This window comes from Prionailurus bengalensis, chromosome C1 (genome assembly GCF_016509475.1).
Source record: "Prionailurus bengalensis isolate Pbe53 chromosome C1, Fcat_Pben_1.1_paternal_pri, whole genome shotgun sequence".
Classification (NCBI taxonomy): domain Eukaryota; kingdom Metazoa; phylum Chordata; class Mammalia; order Carnivora; family Felidae; genus Prionailurus; species Prionailurus bengalensis.
The window spans coordinates 7,611,919-7,629,991 of record NC_057345.1 but is presented as its reverse complement, the minus strand read 5'-3'; the positions used below and the strand labels follow the sequence as shown (position 1 = coordinate 7,629,991).

General features: G+C 46.7%; 1 protein-coding gene across 2 annotated transcripts in view; it reads right to left on the bottom strand.

Annotated features, from left to right (window-relative positions):
• Positions 1-18,073, bottom strand: part of PEX14 (peroxisomal biogenesis factor 14) — a 145,949-nt gene that overhangs the window by 19,585 nt on the left and 108,291 nt on the right. For both annotated transcript variants that reach the window (XM_043578555.1, XM_043578556.1), the window contains exon 4: positions 8,479-8,607. In XM_043578555.1, coding sequence (XP_043434490.1) covers positions 8,479-8,607 — 129 coding nt within the window. The remainder of the gene's footprint in view (positions 1-8,478; positions 8,608-18,073) is intronic.

The window sequence follows — 18,073 nt, the reverse complement described above, 5'->3', positions numbered from 1 at the left end:
AGTGTTATAATACGTAGAATATACTCCAGTAGCTTGTTTTAAAAAAAAAAAAATTTTTTTTTAGAATGCCTGGGTGGCTCAGTCAGGTAAGTGTCCAACTTCAGCTCAGGTTATGATCTCACGGTTTATGAGTTCAATCAAGCCCCGCATCAGGCTCTGCGATGACAGCACAGAGCCTGCTTCAGATCCTCTGTCTCCCTCTCTCTATGCCCCTTGCCTGCTCTCTCTCTCTCAAAACATAAATAAACTTAATTAAAAAAAAAAAGAGTATAGAAACAGACCCATGCATATATAAACAATTGATTTCTTTTAACATTAATTCACATTTTGAGAGACAGAGGCAGCATGAGCAGGGGAGGGACAGAGAGAGAGGGAGACACAGAATCCCAAGCAGGCTCCAGGCTCTGAACTGTTAGCACAGAGCCCAACATGGGGCTTGAACCCACAAACCGTGAGATCGTGACCTGAGCTGAACTCGGAGGCTTAACCAACTGAGCCACCCAGGTGCCCCTAAACAATTGATTTTTGATAGAAGGACAAATAACTCAATGGGAATAGGATAATCTTTTGTCCATATGGTGCTGGCACAACTGGACATCCATGCAGGCAAAAATGAACCTTGACTTTCACATTATACCATACATAAAAATTAACTAAAAATGAATCACAGATCTTGACGTTAAAGCATACACTATAAACCTCTAGGAGAAAACCTGTCCAACCTTGGGGGAAAAGTAAAGTCTTCACAGACAGGACATCAAAACCATAAACTGTAAAGAAAAAAAAAATAGATGGCACGAAATTTAAAATCTTTTTTAAAAGACAACCTAAAGGAAAAGAAAAGGCTAGCCACTTTGGGAGGAAGTACAAACACCACACACATCTGACAAAGCATGTGAATCCGGAAGACATAAAGAACTCTTCCAACTCAAGAAGACAATTAAAGAGGCAAAAGATGGCAGGGGCCACTTCACAAAGGAAGGCATGCAAATGGACGATATGCACGTAAAAAGATGCGCAGCAGGATTAGCCATCCCAGAAATGTAAACTCAAACCACTGTGGGATACCACTGTATACACATTAAAATGGCAGACTTTAAAAAGACCTAGAATACCAACTGCTAGCACCCATACTCAGCCACTGCATCTCTCACTGCTGATGGGGGCGTGAAATAGTACGACCACTTTGAAAACCAGTTTGGCGGTTTCGTATGGAGACAGACATCCACTTACCATATAACCCAGCAACCCTACTCCTAGGCATTTACCCAAGAGCTACAGAAACATACAGACTCGCACCCAAACATTCATAAGAGCTTTAAGGGTAATAGCTCAGAACTGGAAACAGCCCGGAGCCCATCCGCTGGTGGATGGACAAATTGAGATGCCCCTACACCATGGAATACCACTCAGTAATAAGAAGGAAATAAGCCCTGATATGCACAGTGACTTGGATAGAGCTCAAAAACATTATGCTGAGGGGAAGACCAGACAAGACAGTGTGTACTGAAGGATTCCATTTTATTTATATAAAACCCTAGGGGAAAAAAAAAAAAAATCTCATCAGAAGCAATGGAAGGCAGACCAAGGGATGCCCCAGAGTCGGACTGGCTGGGAACAGGGCACACGGGAACCTTCTGGGGCATTGCAAATGTTCTACGATGTGGTGATGCCCACAGTGTATGCCTGCCAAAAGTCGCATTGTACAAGTAAGTGCATTTTATTTTAGGTAAATGATACCTCAATAAAGCTGATTTAGAAGAAGAAGTTGTTAGAGTTTTTAAAACGAGGAGTGGAGCTGGAGGGAGCCAACAGTGATTGAGAACAAGACCCAGCAGCGGGGGCTCTACGTTCTCTCTCTGCTCAGTTAGCAGCTGAGACCAAAGGGAAAAGCAAGACCTGAGAATTCAAATTCAACTTTAAAAAAAAAAATTTTTTTTTAATTCAAATTCTAGTTCGTTAACATACAGTGCGATATCGGTTTAAGGAGCAGAATTCAGTGATTTGTCACTTACATACGACACCCAGCGCTCATCACAAGTGCCCCTTTCTTTTTTTAAGTTTATTTATTTTTTGAGAGTGCAAGCACTAGTGGGGGAGAAGCAGAGAGAGCGGGGGGTGGGGGTGGGGGTGGGGGTGGGGTGCGCGGAGAATCCCAAGCAGGCTATGAGCCACCAGCACAGAGCCAGATGCAGGGCTCGATCTCACAAACTCGTGAGATCATGACCTGAGCCAAAACCAAGAGTCAGACACTTAACCGACTAAACCACCCAAGTGCCCCATCAAGTGCCCTCCTTAATATCCATCACTCACTTCGCCCATCTCCCACCTACCTCCTTCCATCAGTTTTCAGTTTGTTCTCTATCATTAAGAGTCTCTTGTGGTTTGTTTCCCTCTCTTCTCTCCCCCCCCTTTCCATATGTTCATCCGTTTTGTTTCTTCAATTCCACATGTGAGTGAAATCATATGCTATCTGTCTTTTCCTGATGGACTTATTTCGCTTAGCATAATACACTCTAGCTCCAACCACGTCATTGCGAATGGCAATGTTTCATTCTTTTTGATGGCTCAGAAATATTCCGTTATGTGTATGTATATACTACATCTTTATCGACTCATCAGTCGATGGACATTTGGGCTCTCTCCATTGTTTGACTATTGTTGATAGCGCTGCTATAAACATTGGGGTGCATGTCTGCATTTTTGTATCCTTTGGGTAAATACCTAGTAGTACAATCGCTAGATCATAGGGTGGTTCGATTTTTAGTTCAAATTCAACTTTTAAAAATGCCCTCTGGTAGGTTATGATACATACAAAACAATATAACATTTATATGTTATGAAGCGTAATAATAAAATCAGCAATCCTAAACCCACCTACTTTACCAGCTAAAGCTTTCCAAATACCACTGCAACTAGCCGTGTGCTCCTCTGCACCCAGAGGTAACCATCATCCTGATGTCAGTGTTCATTCTAAGTCAGACTTTCTGTGAGATACGAAAAGCTGGGAGCGTGGCCCACCAGGACAAGGACTGCATTTCTCAGCTTCCTGAGCAGGCAGGTGTGGCCATGTGACCGAGTTCCCGCCAGTGGGCAGGAAGTGAAAATGATGGGGGCAATTTCCAAGAGGTGGGTCCTTTACTCTCCTTCTCCTCACTCTTGCTGGCTGGACAGCAGATGGGAGGGTGGGAGTTGGGGAAGTCACGCTGGAACACAAGACAGAGATACCAGCCAGGTGTCAGAGATGCAGAGCAGAGAGTCTCGGCTACCTACATGACCATAACCGAGAAATACTCCTCTGTTTCGTTTGGGTCACTCTTATTTGGGGTTTTCTGTTATTTGTTGAGGAATCTTATAAAATGAACACAGTGCACTGTGAGCAAAGATATAATCCTACCTACCACCAACACCAAAGACACCTTCACTGGCCGAAAAAACCTAGGGAATGGATCTCTTCACTTGGTTCCTGCCTGGGACACTGGCCCTCCTCGGTATCTACAAATGGCATTTATGTGGCACCCACACGGCTCCACTATGGGTGTGGCACAAAGCAAACAGAACGGACGGGGTGCTCACTCCTGAAAAGCTGCTATTCTAAACCAGTCACTTGGACAAAAGAAGAAAAATGTAATTTCCTAAAAGTTAGAGAAATGTTTTCTTCAATACACAAACCAGTAACTTCTATATAAGCAAAAAGTGAGATGTGTCTTCAGAAATTCCAAAAGCTCTCACCATTCACCCCAAGCAAGATGGCATGGGTTAGTCTTTACTGTCCTTCCCCAAGCCCCTCTAAGTGGTTACATGGCCTCCTGAAGGCAAGGCCTGTCCTCTGCTCCCACGGCCTGCACGGCCGAGCACACAGAAGGTCCCATTCGCTGGTTCCCCGGGAAGCTCCTCCCAGCTGATGGTAACACAAGACAGCCTTTTAATTCTCGGGCACATTTCCACCACCATCTATCCACTCAACAAGCACTTCTAGAGCACCTGCTAAGTCACAGCCTTGGGTAATAGATTAAAAAAACAAAACACAACACAACAAAAACAAACAACCTGCCTCTAATCCAAGGAACTCATGATTTAATAGAAAAGACAGTGAATAAACATTAAAGTGAGCAGGGCTGAGCAGGCCAAGGGGAACCTCCATCCCACTGGAATGGAGGCATCTGAAAGAGTCCCTAGAGGGGCTGGCAGCTGACCCCAATCCCAAAGAACAGCAACGAGTTGGCCAGGCAAAGAAGAGGGGAAGAGCTACAGGCAGAGCATGTGGACCACCGCCTCATCCAGCACGCTCCCAGAAGGTTTCCCCTAGCTCCCCACGCAGCATCTTCTCAGATGATACAAATGGTTTTAATATTAGTCTAAGAACAGTATCGTCGAACAGGTAATACAGCCTCAAAAATAATCCGATGATGCATCTTGAAGAGAAATACTCAGTGTGCTCTTGACTGTTCCTCCGTGAGGGTGATGACCTGGCTGCCACCTCCCACGCCAGGCCTCTCTTCTGGCACTGCCATCCCAGGCTCCGGCCACTGAACATCACACGGCTTCATGTCCACACGCCTTTGCCTTAGCCTGGATGCTCTCGTCCATCTTGGTTGGTCAATGAACCAACCACCCCTCCCCCAGGCCCTTCACACCCAGTGAAGCATCCCCCCCCGTTCTATGCAGTGCCCCTTTGCCTCGTCTGTGCCACTGGCCTCACCCGGATCTACCTCAGAGGCACTGCTCTTTGCTTAACTGCCTCTCCGGCTGGACAGGAAACACAGGAGACAGCAGTTAGGCCTTATTAATCTTTTCATCCCCGGGGTCTAGCACAGTGCCTGGCCCATAGCAGGAATATAGTAAAAAGTGCTTGCTCACTGAATGAAGATAATCGAGGGTAAGTATATGCTACTAAACAGGTCTATGAAGAAGCAAACTAAGACCATGCACTCTCAGGATTTCTAATCGAGGTGTCAAAGCCTTTCATCACTCACACATTTACACCCTAACTGAAGCTATAGGTCCGTCTGTGAAAGACCTAAATTGGTTACCAAAGACAGTGAGGAAAAATATTTAAGCCTAGGAAAAACATATGACCCTACAAAATTTACGCTGGCCCTGCCTAACTCCCAAAGCTACCTTGCTTCTTGTTTCTTTGGGAGGAAAGAAGAAAAATCAGCCCGGAACAAACCAATCAGTCGAGGATTCAGCAGAACTTTATGTTTGGGCCTGGGCAGGCACCACAGATGTCCACCCATACTGATTCCCGATTCAACGTCGAACAAAAAGAAAGCAAAACGAGAAGCAGAGAACGTCAGATTTCCTCTCGAATCCCAGCCTGACTTTTCCTGAGCTCTGGCCGACTTTCCTTTCAGCCCTGACAACACGGGTTTATTCTCACACCAGGTGACACCGAGTTTCCCTCGGTGTCAGCCTCCTACTGCTTTCACAAAGCCTTCTCTGACTTCTCTAGCCCACATTAATTTTTCTCTTTTCTGTATTCTTACAAAATTTCTTGTCTGTGTAATTAATTTTGGCATTAAATCACAATGTCTTATACTATTATCTTTTCTTAAGAGTTTATCTTCTCTCTCCCAGAGAACCTACAGGATCTTGAAGGATCACATTTTGTATCTCTGACGATAGTGTACTGAGTATACGATAGGTGCTTAATAAATGCGGATGGATTGAGCCGGTACCATGCCGGCAGGTGTCCAAGTTCTCTTTGCTGACACACAGGCCATTGACTATCATCTCAAGGTCAACCACATTCACCAAAGAGCCGAGACACCAAAAGAGGCACCGAGTGGGACATCTGCCATGAAGCAGAAGGGCCGGCAAGACCAGAGGTGATCATCCAAGAGCAGTGGGCTCCCGGAGGTGGTCTTGAAAAAGCTATCCTTCCCCGAGGCGTGAGCATCTGGGGCTGTGCCCAGAGAATCCCATTTTCTAGGCTTGGGTTCAGAGATGGAATGTCTGTCCTTAAAGAGCCAAGACATGGGAAGGCGAGGGCTCTGGATGTAAAATGGGCAGGAACACACATGAGAGGAGGCCATAAATCCCTCCCGGGACGCAGACAATGCCTCAGTGATAAGCATGCAGATTGCACACCTAGTTCAGAAACTCCCCTGAGTTTGCTTGTAATTAAGGGGGTTAGAAAGGTAAAAAAAATATATAAACCCAATTAATCATTTAAATATTTAAAGTCAGATTTTTTCCTCACTCCAGGATTAGTATATTTCATAACGCCAGCAGCAGACAGCCCTGGTTTTTACTGGGGTTCATTTTAGAGCATGTTTAAACTAGTCAGATTGAGTGATGCTTCCAGCAACTAATCGCATGTCAAATAAAAGATATTTTATGTAATAAATTACCGCTACAAGTAATTCAAATGTCATTTATCAGTTTTATTATCAGTCAGGCAAAGTCTTGTTTCTCTATATTAATCAAAATCAAGCTTTTTTTTTTTTTTTTTTTTTTTTTGAGCAGTTTTGACACCTCTTGGCAAAAGTACAGAAGTGTAGAGGTAGAGTCACCCCCGGAGCTGAAAGGAGCGGGTGCGGCAGTACCAGAGGGATGAAGCTCAGCAGTGACAAGTAGAAACTTCAGGGATTTAAAATTGCCATTGCCATTGTTTTTACACCAGCGTCAAAGCAGGAAGGAGTCTGTCTCTGAGAAGATGTATTTTATTTTTAGGGCTGGGAGTCTCTTAAAAATACTCCTACCTAAATACCTAAACATGTAATGCTTTTTCTCAGAGAGACCTGGACAGAAGAATAACTTAAATGACAGTCCTGCCCCTCCCCAGCTCTTTCTTTCGCCTCTTTCAGAAAGACCAACAGTGTAAATGACCCTCTGTGTCTACCAAAAGTAGGCACATGTATGATGTTTCAGGCCAACTCTGTGACCAACCAGAAGAATCTGTTCTGAGCAAGAAGTTTCCAAGTAGCTGAGAGACCTGCTTGGTTTCAAGCATGGAGAAAACAGCTGGAATAGAACAGATGTGCGTCTTAGAAAATTCTACACCCCAGCTGCCACTGCCTGTCCTCAACAAATGCCATTAAATGGCTGGGCCCAGGGACACAACCAAAGAAAAAGTGTGGAGAGCTGGCCTTTGGTTAAAAGGAAACACGGAGAGCATGTTTAGTGACCCAAGACAAACACGATAGATCGGAAAGAATACTGGCCAGGAAGGAGAAGTGAGTCCCAGGCTGACAAGTAGTTGCTACTGACTCAGAAGCTCCAATACAAGGCTCACTGCTGAGCACCATTTCTCTGGCCCCAGAGGTCACGTGACACCGGTGTTCCGCTGGACGAGGTGACCACGGATGAGGTGAAACTGACAGCGTGCTACTTGGCCTCACCCATTCAGCCTCACCCAGAAAGCAAAAGAAAGGGCAGATCTAAGTGAGGTCTGTGACGCCCCGGCCCCTGTGATGCCGGGGCCAGTGAGGAGGACAGCAAAGCAAGAGCCGGAAGGTAGCTCCAGACCACGTGGTAAGGGTCCAATCAAGCCTGGCATTTAAAGCTAGGCCTTTCAAACTCTGCTAGGCACTGTTTTAAATTAACATGTTTTGAAAAACTACAACTTCTGAGGTAGACAATTAAAATGAAGACAATTATAGAAAAGGCGTCTTGAAAGACAACAGATCCAAGGCTGAGTTACGGTGAAGACATGAAACTGGAGCTATTTTCCATCACTCTGAAGTCAATTTTAACCATTTTTAGACTTTTTATAAGTGATTTAAAGAAGGGGTTCTGGCTGCATTTTTGAAGGTTTGGACACTCATTACTAGTTTGAGGAACCTTTATTCCTAAAACAGCTTCACTTAAAAACAACATGGGTCATGTTCTCATGTAACAATTAAAAGCTACATTCAAAAAGGACCTTTACATTTAATCTGAAATTCTCTAACAGACTGTCAACCCGTAAATATACATGGTGTAGCCAGGACGAGGAAGAGAGGGAGGGAGGGAGGGAGGGAGGGAGGGAGGGAGGGAGGAAGGAAGGAAGGAAGGAAGGAAGGAAGGGGAGAAGGGGGGTGGGTGGGAGACACCGCCTTAAATCTACTAATATTAACTTTAAAAAATAAAATTAGGAGAGAAGTTATTTCAGTGAGCAAACGAGAATGCAGTCATGAATCAGACGTTCATGTTCTTATTCGTGGAAGAGTGACGGGCAAACGCATGATGTAAGAAACTGGAAACAGAACCAAGAAATACTTCTACAGATTCTTGCTTGTAACCCAAATATATGAAACAACACGATAAACTCATTTATTCTGGTCCCTTGTCTCTGCTTACACCCTTGTCACATATTTAAAAGTTTGTGTAGGAGGGGATCTGGGTGTGTCACGTTCTTTTGGAAAAACCCAAGAGCCATCTCCTCATCCCGGGCTCTCCGCTTGCGGAGTCTGGGAGGTGGAAGCCCTGCTCTGTGGCCGGAATCCTCAACCCCAATCAAGGTTACAGCAGGCGTTTGAGCGGGTGACTTACTGTACGGCTGAGAAATGAGGTGAGGGGGCTGGACAGGAACCACCTGTGTGCCCGGCCCCAAGGACGGAGGCTCTTCGGCAGCCGTGCCCGACTGCTGGAAAGCCAAATCGATCTCTTCATCTGTCAGCCCTGGGGGAGAAGAGGACATAATTGCAGGTGAATACCTTTTGCCACTGTCCATGGCCGCAACGAAATCTTCATTGAGAAATGACCCCTAGAGCCACAGACTGCCTAGCATCGTGGTAAGTTTCCTCCCCGATTTCGGATTCTCCGGAACCTCTCCCGGTTGCAATTTAACCTTAAGCGACAGAATATTAGCCTCAACACTGCTTCCAAATGTGGCTCATTCAATTTCCTTAATTTATCCTTGAGTTTATTGCTGCTTCTGAAGTCGCTCCGTACTGCAATTCTCCATTCTTCCCCCGAAAACAGATACCATCAACTGCAAATGTGGCTCATTTTAATCTGTAATGGTGTTAAAAAAAGAGGGGAAAAAACTAACAATAATGCATGAAAACAGACAGGGAAACAAAAAACTAATTATTGGGTGAGACGACTAATTAGTCTCGATCGTTTCCGAAGACGGGAATAATTTGCTTTATTTTATGACAAATGCAGAAATAAAAAGAAAAATCAGGACTGACTGTGATTAGTATGAATGGGATATAGAATGTAAAGAAGAAAATAAAACAAGAAAACAGATCAAAACAAGGCCAGGCCCAAACTTTCAGATGGTTATTGCCCCAGCCTAGCAGAGGCTGCCTGTACTGCCTTTGGCTAGCTTTTCTGCTTCCCTTTGTTTTAATCCTCCTGACACTGAAGCACACTGCGCTCGGGACGGACGGCAGGGAGTAGCAGGGCGCCATCTGCAGTGGCTACAGCGTGGGGAGGGGATCTGCCCGTGGAAGAATACAAGGCCGGGGCGGGGGGGGGGGCGCCGCGGGGACCCCCTTTCCCGCGGGCGCACACGGCTGAGGCTGACGGGGGCCGCCGGCTCTGGGGGAAGAGGACGAGGGTGCCAACCAGCCCGGAGCAGAGGAACGGAGTGTGGCGCACAGGCGTGAGAGAAACTTCCCCGCGGGCCGGGCCCGAGAAGTGGCTACAGGGGGTACGAAAGTGCTGGGGCCGCCAAGAGCGGGAGCAGCGGCGGGGAGGTCACGGCCAGCCCACGAAGACCACTCTGGCCGGCCGGTGCTGCTCCAGGAATCCCAGGATCCAGTGCGGCCGCCACATAAGGCTCTGAAACGAGAGCCGAGAGCTTTTCCCCATCTGGTGGGCAGCTCTCCATTAGAGGCCACATCATGGTGTATCTGCCCCCGGGGGTGCATCAAGTACAAGGAGCTTCAGAGGATCAGCATCTTCCAGAGCCTGGTGCCGCATGCTCTGTGCCGAGGGGCTAATAGATGGGGCACATTAATGCTCCGAAGCACAGCGCTGCCCCACACCTCACAGGCCTGTAGTTGGCCGAGCGCCTCTCCAACTTTTCAGGCCCTACGCAAGTGGTCAGGGAGAAGGCCTGAGCTACTCTGAACGGCCCCGGACCCTTTGTTCCCCTCCCTCTGCTGAGTGGTTGAGGGCTGTCCCCATTTAAACCTGCAGCTCTGCCCCTTCCCCCTCCGCACACAGAGGAGCCAGCCAGTGGTGGGCAAGGCTACCGTGCTGTGAAGCCTGAACGCTGCTGGGGTGGCCCCCGGCGCACCCCGCTCTCAACAGACTGACGTGGCAGATGAAAAGGTTGGCGCTGAGCGCTTTCAGATACAAAAGCTACCTCTGAGTATGTGGGGGGCTATACGGGACGTTCCTCCTCCCAAATGGCCCAGCTTGCTCCCAAGGCCTCCTGAGAGAAAAGGGCAGGACAGAAGGAAAACCCCTGAACCCTGAGCGTGTGCTTCTCGGGCTCCATCCAGCCTGAGAGTGCCTGCCAGTCAACCTCCAGAGAGGGAGGGGAACCCCTTCCAGGGTTCCAGCAGGAAAGGCCCACTCTAACCAGCTCATCACCAGCCGCTTGCTTGGAGAAGTGCGTGCACGTGCGGCGTCAGCACGGGCTGATGGTCACTGGGACACTACGGAATTTCATAAACCTGGTGGTTCGTGTGCCTTGTCAGCCGCTGGCTGCAAATGAGGATAATTTTCCCAAAAGGAGCATTGAGTTGCATTCTCATTTTCCCTTCTGGCTCTTTCAAATATAAACAAGTACGATAATGTTTAGCGCTGGGGAAATCTACAGTAAGTCACGGGCTGTGCTGCGGCCCCGAGAGCTGCAGCTGGTTAAAGGGACAGCACTCCCTGCCCACTGTCCTGCCCTCTGGCCCCGGGCTTTTACGGAGCCTGTTTTCCTAATAAAACATGTTCCTTGCATTATTGCAGCCGAGCCCACCAGTGAGGCTGCGGTTAAAGGGCATCAGCACTTCCTTCCGAGCTCTTGTTTTTCAGAGACCTTATCATTTGATGCTCTAAATTTACATTGGCTGGAATTCTGATATCCCTAATCCTCTGGAGGGCCGGGACTTTGATTTAGTTACATAAAATGAATCACTTTTCTTCTTGTAAAAAAAAAAAAAAAAATCAGCATTTTCATGATCTCACTGAATAATATAATTTCAGAGCTGGACCATTATCCCAGCCATTGCATTCATTTAACAGATAAGAAACAACAACTAGGACCCAAGCAAGGTGAAAACATGCCTCTGATCATACCAGTTAGGGCGTGGTGCTGCCTGCTGACAGACCAAGGCTTTGGCCACCTCTCGCCCACCGCCCGCCCCCCCGCCCCGCCCCCAGCACAGAAACACCACAGGGTAGGCTCCGAAATTCCAAATTCCGTCCTAAGTCTTCAAGCTTGTGAGAGGTTGAGAGAAGCACTAAATGGTCTTTCTCACCCTCATGCTGGCAGCCCAGCCTCAGGTAAGAGCCGACGAATGGTGTTTTGGGGCTATGCCACAACAATACGGGAAGCCGACGCCTGGATCCTATCTGCAAATGACACCTACACAACTTTTTGAACAACCCCAGAGGGACAAGGGTCGAGGGTCCCTGCCTCGTTCTAATAGTCTAACTCCCAATAAATCCTAAGCCCTCACACAGACTGGTGCCTGTGCCTCTCTTGGTGTCCTCTCCCTCTGAGTGCCCCAGCCCCAGTGGGGAGGACAGACCAGGTTCAGCACTCTGTACACTCAGGTAATTCATTCGGGACTCTCAGAGCCTCGGCAGGAAGGGGTGGGGGGGGGTCATCTCTTTCAGGACACAACACTTACCTACCCAGTCATGGGCTCCTGGTGCTGAAACAACCCTGACCTCAGGGAAGAGGGACTGGGGCACAGGACAGGACATCCAGGTTCCCACCCACCCCCACGAGACAAACGGCAGAGAGCTTAGATGGAGACCTTGCAGAATCCAAAAGGTTAAAAGGAATAATAAAGGAAACCGCCAATTGGAAGTGAATTATATTTGCCTGTGAACGCTGAGGCACTGGCTATATTATAAAAGGCATCTCTTTGCGTTGTTTACCATCACCCTGACTAATGCAGACCTTTTTTTTTTGTTGTTGTTTTAAATAATCTCATGCAAATTAGACACACACACTTCCTTCCAGTTGATTGCTATCTGCAAGGAATAATCTAACCGCAGAGGGACCCGAGCAAGGGCTGAGCAGAGCAGACACGGGGGGTGAAGGGTGTCACCGTCCTGTGGCAGGCAAACTCCTCCCCTCCCCTAGCTGCCTCAAGTCTTCCATTAGCTGCTGCCTTTGGGAGAATTAGCCAATTTCAATAAAGCCGAAAATCTTCCTTAGTTGGGGTGTCAATTTGCATCATCTGATATCACCAGCCCTTTGCATTTAGATGCTTTCAGTAACTTCACCCCCGCCACTTGCCAATTCCAAGAGCTATCGGCCCTGGTCTGTGACAATTAAAATGTATTGCTGATAGAGAGTAAAACTAAGAAAGTCCCGCTCAGTGATTCCATCCACTGAGCTCACTTTAGCCAAGAGGAAGAGAACGGGGCGAGGGCACCTGTCCCAAGTGAGCGGGAGGCCAGGCGCCTCCCTCTGACAGGCAGTGCCATTTCACCCGTAAGACCACTGCTGCCTGACGGGCCAAACCAAGAGCTCTCAGTTCTGATCGTGCAGGTGAAGGTCGTGCGCACCAGGCATCGGAATCGGGGTGGACTTGTTCTTTCTCTTCTCTGGAATATACTTTCAGAACCAGTGCCCTTCCCGAGGAGGCAGCTGCTGCTCTGGTGCAGAAGGCGGGTCAAAGATTTCTTTTCCAACACTTTCTCCAGGGTGGGATTCTTTTAAAAGAACTCAGCGAGCAAGCTACAAGCTATTGATTGATAAAGCCCCATGTTACTGCTGCAGCAGCTGAAGTGAACGGCCTCGGGGCGGCCACACCTGCTTATTTGTATCCCCTAGAAGACAGACCCGATTTGTTTTCTTTTTCTAAAGGTTTCGGTTAAAATGCAAACAAAACCGCAGCCTACTGGCTGGGAGCCGCTGCTGCGGGTCCTTTTGCAGGGACTCAGACAAAACTGGGCACTGGGAAGAGCTGCCTTTTTCCTGCGGGACTGGCTGTGCAAGGGCTTCTCAGAATAAGTCACCTCAATGTTGTCCTCAGTGACCGCTGAGCACTGCCACGGGGCCTGGCCCTGTGCAGGTGAAGCAGAAAGACAGATGACAGCAGACAGCAGCACTGTCTGCGTCTTTTAGGTCAAACAACAACCGGGACAGCAGGGCTAGGAATAGTTTGGAAATGAGCAAGGTAATGAACACCCAACGGCACCTTCCAGCCTGGCCCGAGTTTTATAATAAAAATGTCAAGTCTGACTGGGATCAGGGAACAGGGCCAGAGGGCCAGCGACGCAGGGTGGCGGTTGCGGGCTGGCCACTCTGGCCATCTGCCTCCCCCATCACAGTGCCTCCGTGTGTAGGACTCGGGTGATTCATCTGGGACGCGCGGAGACCGTGCGGGGGTCACCTCTCTGAGAACACAACTAGTTATCTCCCCATGCACACACACACTCTGAGAGGAGATGAGGCAGAGAAGACAGCTGGCTAAAAATACTCCCCAAATTAAAAGAAAAATCAACTCTCTCAGAAAAGGCTAGGGGAGGGGAAAGGGGGGAAAAAAGTATTTTTATTTTATTTTATTAACATTTTGTTGGAACAGTAGAGTACAATAAGGACTCTCAGAGCCTCTAAAAGTCGTTGGATGACCTGTAGACCCCTATTTCCCAGTGCCTTGTATAAAATTGAATTTTTTAAACATAAATTACACGTAATGACGACACTGTAAAAACTAACAGTAATGGAAAGCTGTGCTGTATTTCATTAGCCTGTATTATTCCGTGCCACCTGATCCAGCCGGGCCTTGTTTATGAGTTAGTGTGTTAGCAGATGCCGATGGAAGCATTTGCTTCGACCTTGCTCTTCTCATTGGGGCATGAAATTACGACGGCAGCACCTTGATATTACAGCCATAAATACAGTAAACTGCAAATTTAAGCCAACGGCTCCTATTGTCTCTGAACATAAAGCTGATCGGTATTTATTTAAAAGGAGAACAAAAAAAATATTATATATCACCTTGTTTATGGGGCTTCCCCCACCCACTTTCTTATCCCCTCCCCCAGCCCCCCAACCTGTCTAATTCACTTGGTTAAAATATTAAGCAAATAAGCCAAGTGCTTTCTCCTCTACTGATTAACTATTCCCACGCAGTGGAAACAGTTTTTGAGAAAACTAGTTGCAAACATCATCAGCCCTGAATGAAACAGTTTTTATAAAAATTGATCTGATGGTAGGGCTGGTTCCCACCATCCTGATACTGATACGGAAATTCAGGAACAAGACATGAGACTTCCCTGTCTCCTTAAATGAGGAAAGTTCAGACAACAGAAGAAAAGTTGCTGATGATGTCCTGAAATTGAACGTCCTCTCAGTACCCTTCTAAAAATCGTTAGGTAGAAATGCTATTTCAAAAAGCAGCAAAACACTGCCTCCTGCCACCTAAGGGAAGAAAGAAAGATATCTCATGGAGAATATAATTCTCATCTCAACACAGGGAGCCGGGGACCTCTCATTAAAACTTGCACCCACCCCCTCCTTATCCCAGTGAACCATAAAGACAATATATCCTTTAAATACATTAAATGTGCAAGAAAAATAAACACAAAGACAAAAGGACACTGGATATCACCCAGCCACGTCTCCGAGTATAAATCACTGAGTAAAAAGCCAGTGCAAAACGTATTGCACGGTTAGCTTCCAGACTGAGGAACCAGGCAGCCCGGCTCCACTGGAAGTCTGAAGAGAGAAGGCAGTAGGAGAGGATCTCTGCGTCTCAGAGAGGCAGACGAGAGACGTAAAAACTCAGCCGAGTCCAAGTTTGGAGGTTTCAGACAGTTAGTGGTGAGAACGCCAGCACACAGCAGTGGCGAGCTCTGTCTGCTGTCACTCCCAATAGAGCACGCAGAAGGACCGTCTGGGCGGTGAATGAAATGCAAGTTGGGGGGAGCAGTTCCCTCCCAAATCAGACAGGCTGGGGCCACGGGATCCAGAGCTCTGTAGTATCAAAGACCGAGATGACCGGGTTTTGTACGTTTGCTTCGGATACGGTGTTCCACAAGCCAGACGTACTGTACTCCCTTGGAGCCCTAAATTACTTCAGCCACACCAGTCACTGAGCTTAGCTCCTTCCGCATAAGGAGGAAACTTCCCTATAAAATTTATTGGGCTTCTCTGGGGAGTAGTATAACTGGTGAACAAGACAGAAGTGAGCTGCCCCTCTGTGTAACACAAATTGAGATCTCTCATATGAAAGACTGGGAGGGTTTCCAATCAGCATCCGTGACGTCTATTTTTAGATCTATAGTCTAAAGGGTGTTTTTTTTTCTCCCCTTTTAATCCCTCTCCGCTAAATTAAAAACAAAAACAAAGAGGAGTTGATTTTGTTATTTGATCATCAATTCCGAAGGATTAACAGCATTGCAAATATTGTTGCCGGCTGTCATGGACAGCAGTGTCTGAGCCAGTAGGTCCTTGGCAACAGGCTGAGAGGTCGGCCCTCCCACGGTGCACTGAACAAGTCCTGGGGAACGAGCAGTATCTTTAAGGACCAAAGGGTGTGAGATAATCAGGAATCACAGCTACCTGAATGCCAAGGGCCAGGTAAGCCAAAGGTATGTTTGTGCATATGCAGAAAAGCCAAATTAATAAACGTTTTCAACGACACTTGCTGGAATCCTGCTCCTGTTTTAGAAGAAGCAGTGAAGTGTGTTTAAAAAAAAAAAAAATCACCTTTGACAGCCAAACCAAGAAATTCAGATCTGAGAAAAAAGTTAGAGCTCATCTGGTCTATCTCCTATTCTTATTCTTTCCGTTTCCTTCTGTTTTAAAAATCAAGAGAAAAGGACTTGGAGACAGTGACTTACTTACCCACAGCCCATGGTGAGCCCCAGAGGCAGAACCAGATTCTCAGTGCCATGTTCGGGGGGGGGCAGGGTCAAGCACGAGCAGGGAACGAGCCTGCTCCTCTCTACTATCGGACACAGCTAGCACATTTTTACTAAGCAGACTCTTAGAATCAATCAATCGCCTCAAAAAAAGAAGAAAAACAAAAAGAATATATATGGAGCCCAGGGTGAAAACGTGAAGGATATACAGAGCCTCTATGTGCAAACAAAACAAAACACACACACACACACACAACGTACACACACACACAAACACTTCTACTTAGTTGTGTCTACATGCATAAAATAGAGAGGACACAGGAAATACTGGTTACAAACAGGGAGGGGACTGGTAGCTGGGGACGGAGACTGAAGGCACTTTGTTCACTGTCTATCCTTATGAAATTATTCCATGTGAATATATTTCTGATTCAAAAGGGATGATTACTTTTTAAGAACAAAGAGAATATTTGGAGGGGGGAAACCCTGAATCCTGAGCAAAATCACTTACAATGGCTAGCCTCATTTTCTCGAAGAGAAAAACCAAGACACAAAAAGGTACAGAGATGTGCCCAGAAACTGGGATTAGAATGATATCCACATTTTCTAATTTCTTGTTTAACCCATTGTGGCTATAACCACAGCAGCCAAGTACAAGGTGGCTTTCTTTCTTTCTTTCTTTTTTTTTTTTTTTTTTTAAATGTGTGTTTTTAAAAGGCAGGCATCTGTTCTATTTTGACACATCCTGGCCGCCCAAATGTTTCTTTCAGCTCTAAATATTTGCTTCACCAATGGAAATGTTTCCATCACTGCAACAAAACAAACATTTGCTTTGGGATGGCAAGGACAGCCATACGCTGTTTCATATGTTACTGATTTGGGAAACAACTCTACTGTGGGACCCAAATCAAGGGGGAGATTTTTGTTCCTTAAGGAAAACGCTGGCACAAGAGCTCAATATATCGAGACGCACTCCTCAGTCACCCAGCTAGACTGTGATGCCGTTCATTTGGGATTTTCTTTAACATCCTGAATCTTAAGTACAAGATCAGAAGGCTTATTGTTTGGCATTCAGCTTCCTAAAGCTTTCAATGACCATGCATCTATCAGATGGTTTTTTTTTTTAAGTTTCTTTTTTTTTTTTAACGTTTATTTATTTTTGAGACAGAGAGAGAGCATGAATGGGGGAGGGGCAGAGAGAGGGGGAGACACAGAATCGGAAGCAGGCTCCAGGCTCCGAGCCATCAGCCCAGAGCCCGACGCGGGGCTCGAACTCACAGACCTTGAGATGGTGACCCGGGCTGAAGTCGGACGCTTAACCGACTGAGCCACCCAGGTGCCCCTATCAGATGTTTTTTAAGTCCTCATATTAACCTGATATTAATACATGAAAACATGCTATGTCCTAATAGGTCAATACGGTACATAAATTATTTTGTCACCACCTATTTGGGTAGCTCAAATGAATCTGGTATTGGTTGCTATTGTCAACACTACTAGCGTAGAGATAAATATTTAGAACTCAACCAAATCCATAAATATTTGAGTGCTTATTTTGCCAGGCAATGTGAGAGCCAAGACCTCACCTTCCTTACCTGGTTAAATGGCAGTCTCCCTAAGGAAGACCTCCTCCCCACCAATTGCTTATGTTGAAAGGATATTTTGTCTGTCTTCTACCTATAATATAATACATGTAATACTGTCTAATATACGAACATAAGATCCATAATGTATAGGCATCTCTATCTACTGACAGTAAAAATAGCACTTCAACTGCTGAAAATATGGAAAACAAAGCACAGAGAGAATTTAAAAATCATTCACATTTTCACTCTCCACCTAGACATAAAGGCCAAAATGTTTTAAACCCAACTGTCAAAGAGTAGTTTTTGGAGCTTTGTATATATTTAACTCTTTGAACCCCAATACTAGTCCTGAGCAGGGCCGCCGAGGCGCGTGACTCTGGGACTCCACATCACCGTGTCAGTGGACCTCGTGGGCCCGTGTGGTGTGTAACCCATGTGGCCAGAGGTGGCAGGGGAGCCCCCTTTGGCTCCCAATTTACAGGTAAGGAAGCTGAGCTACAGAGACAGTAAAGCAGTCTATCTCAGGTCCCAGTGCCTGCGGGTGGGGACGGGCAGGATTC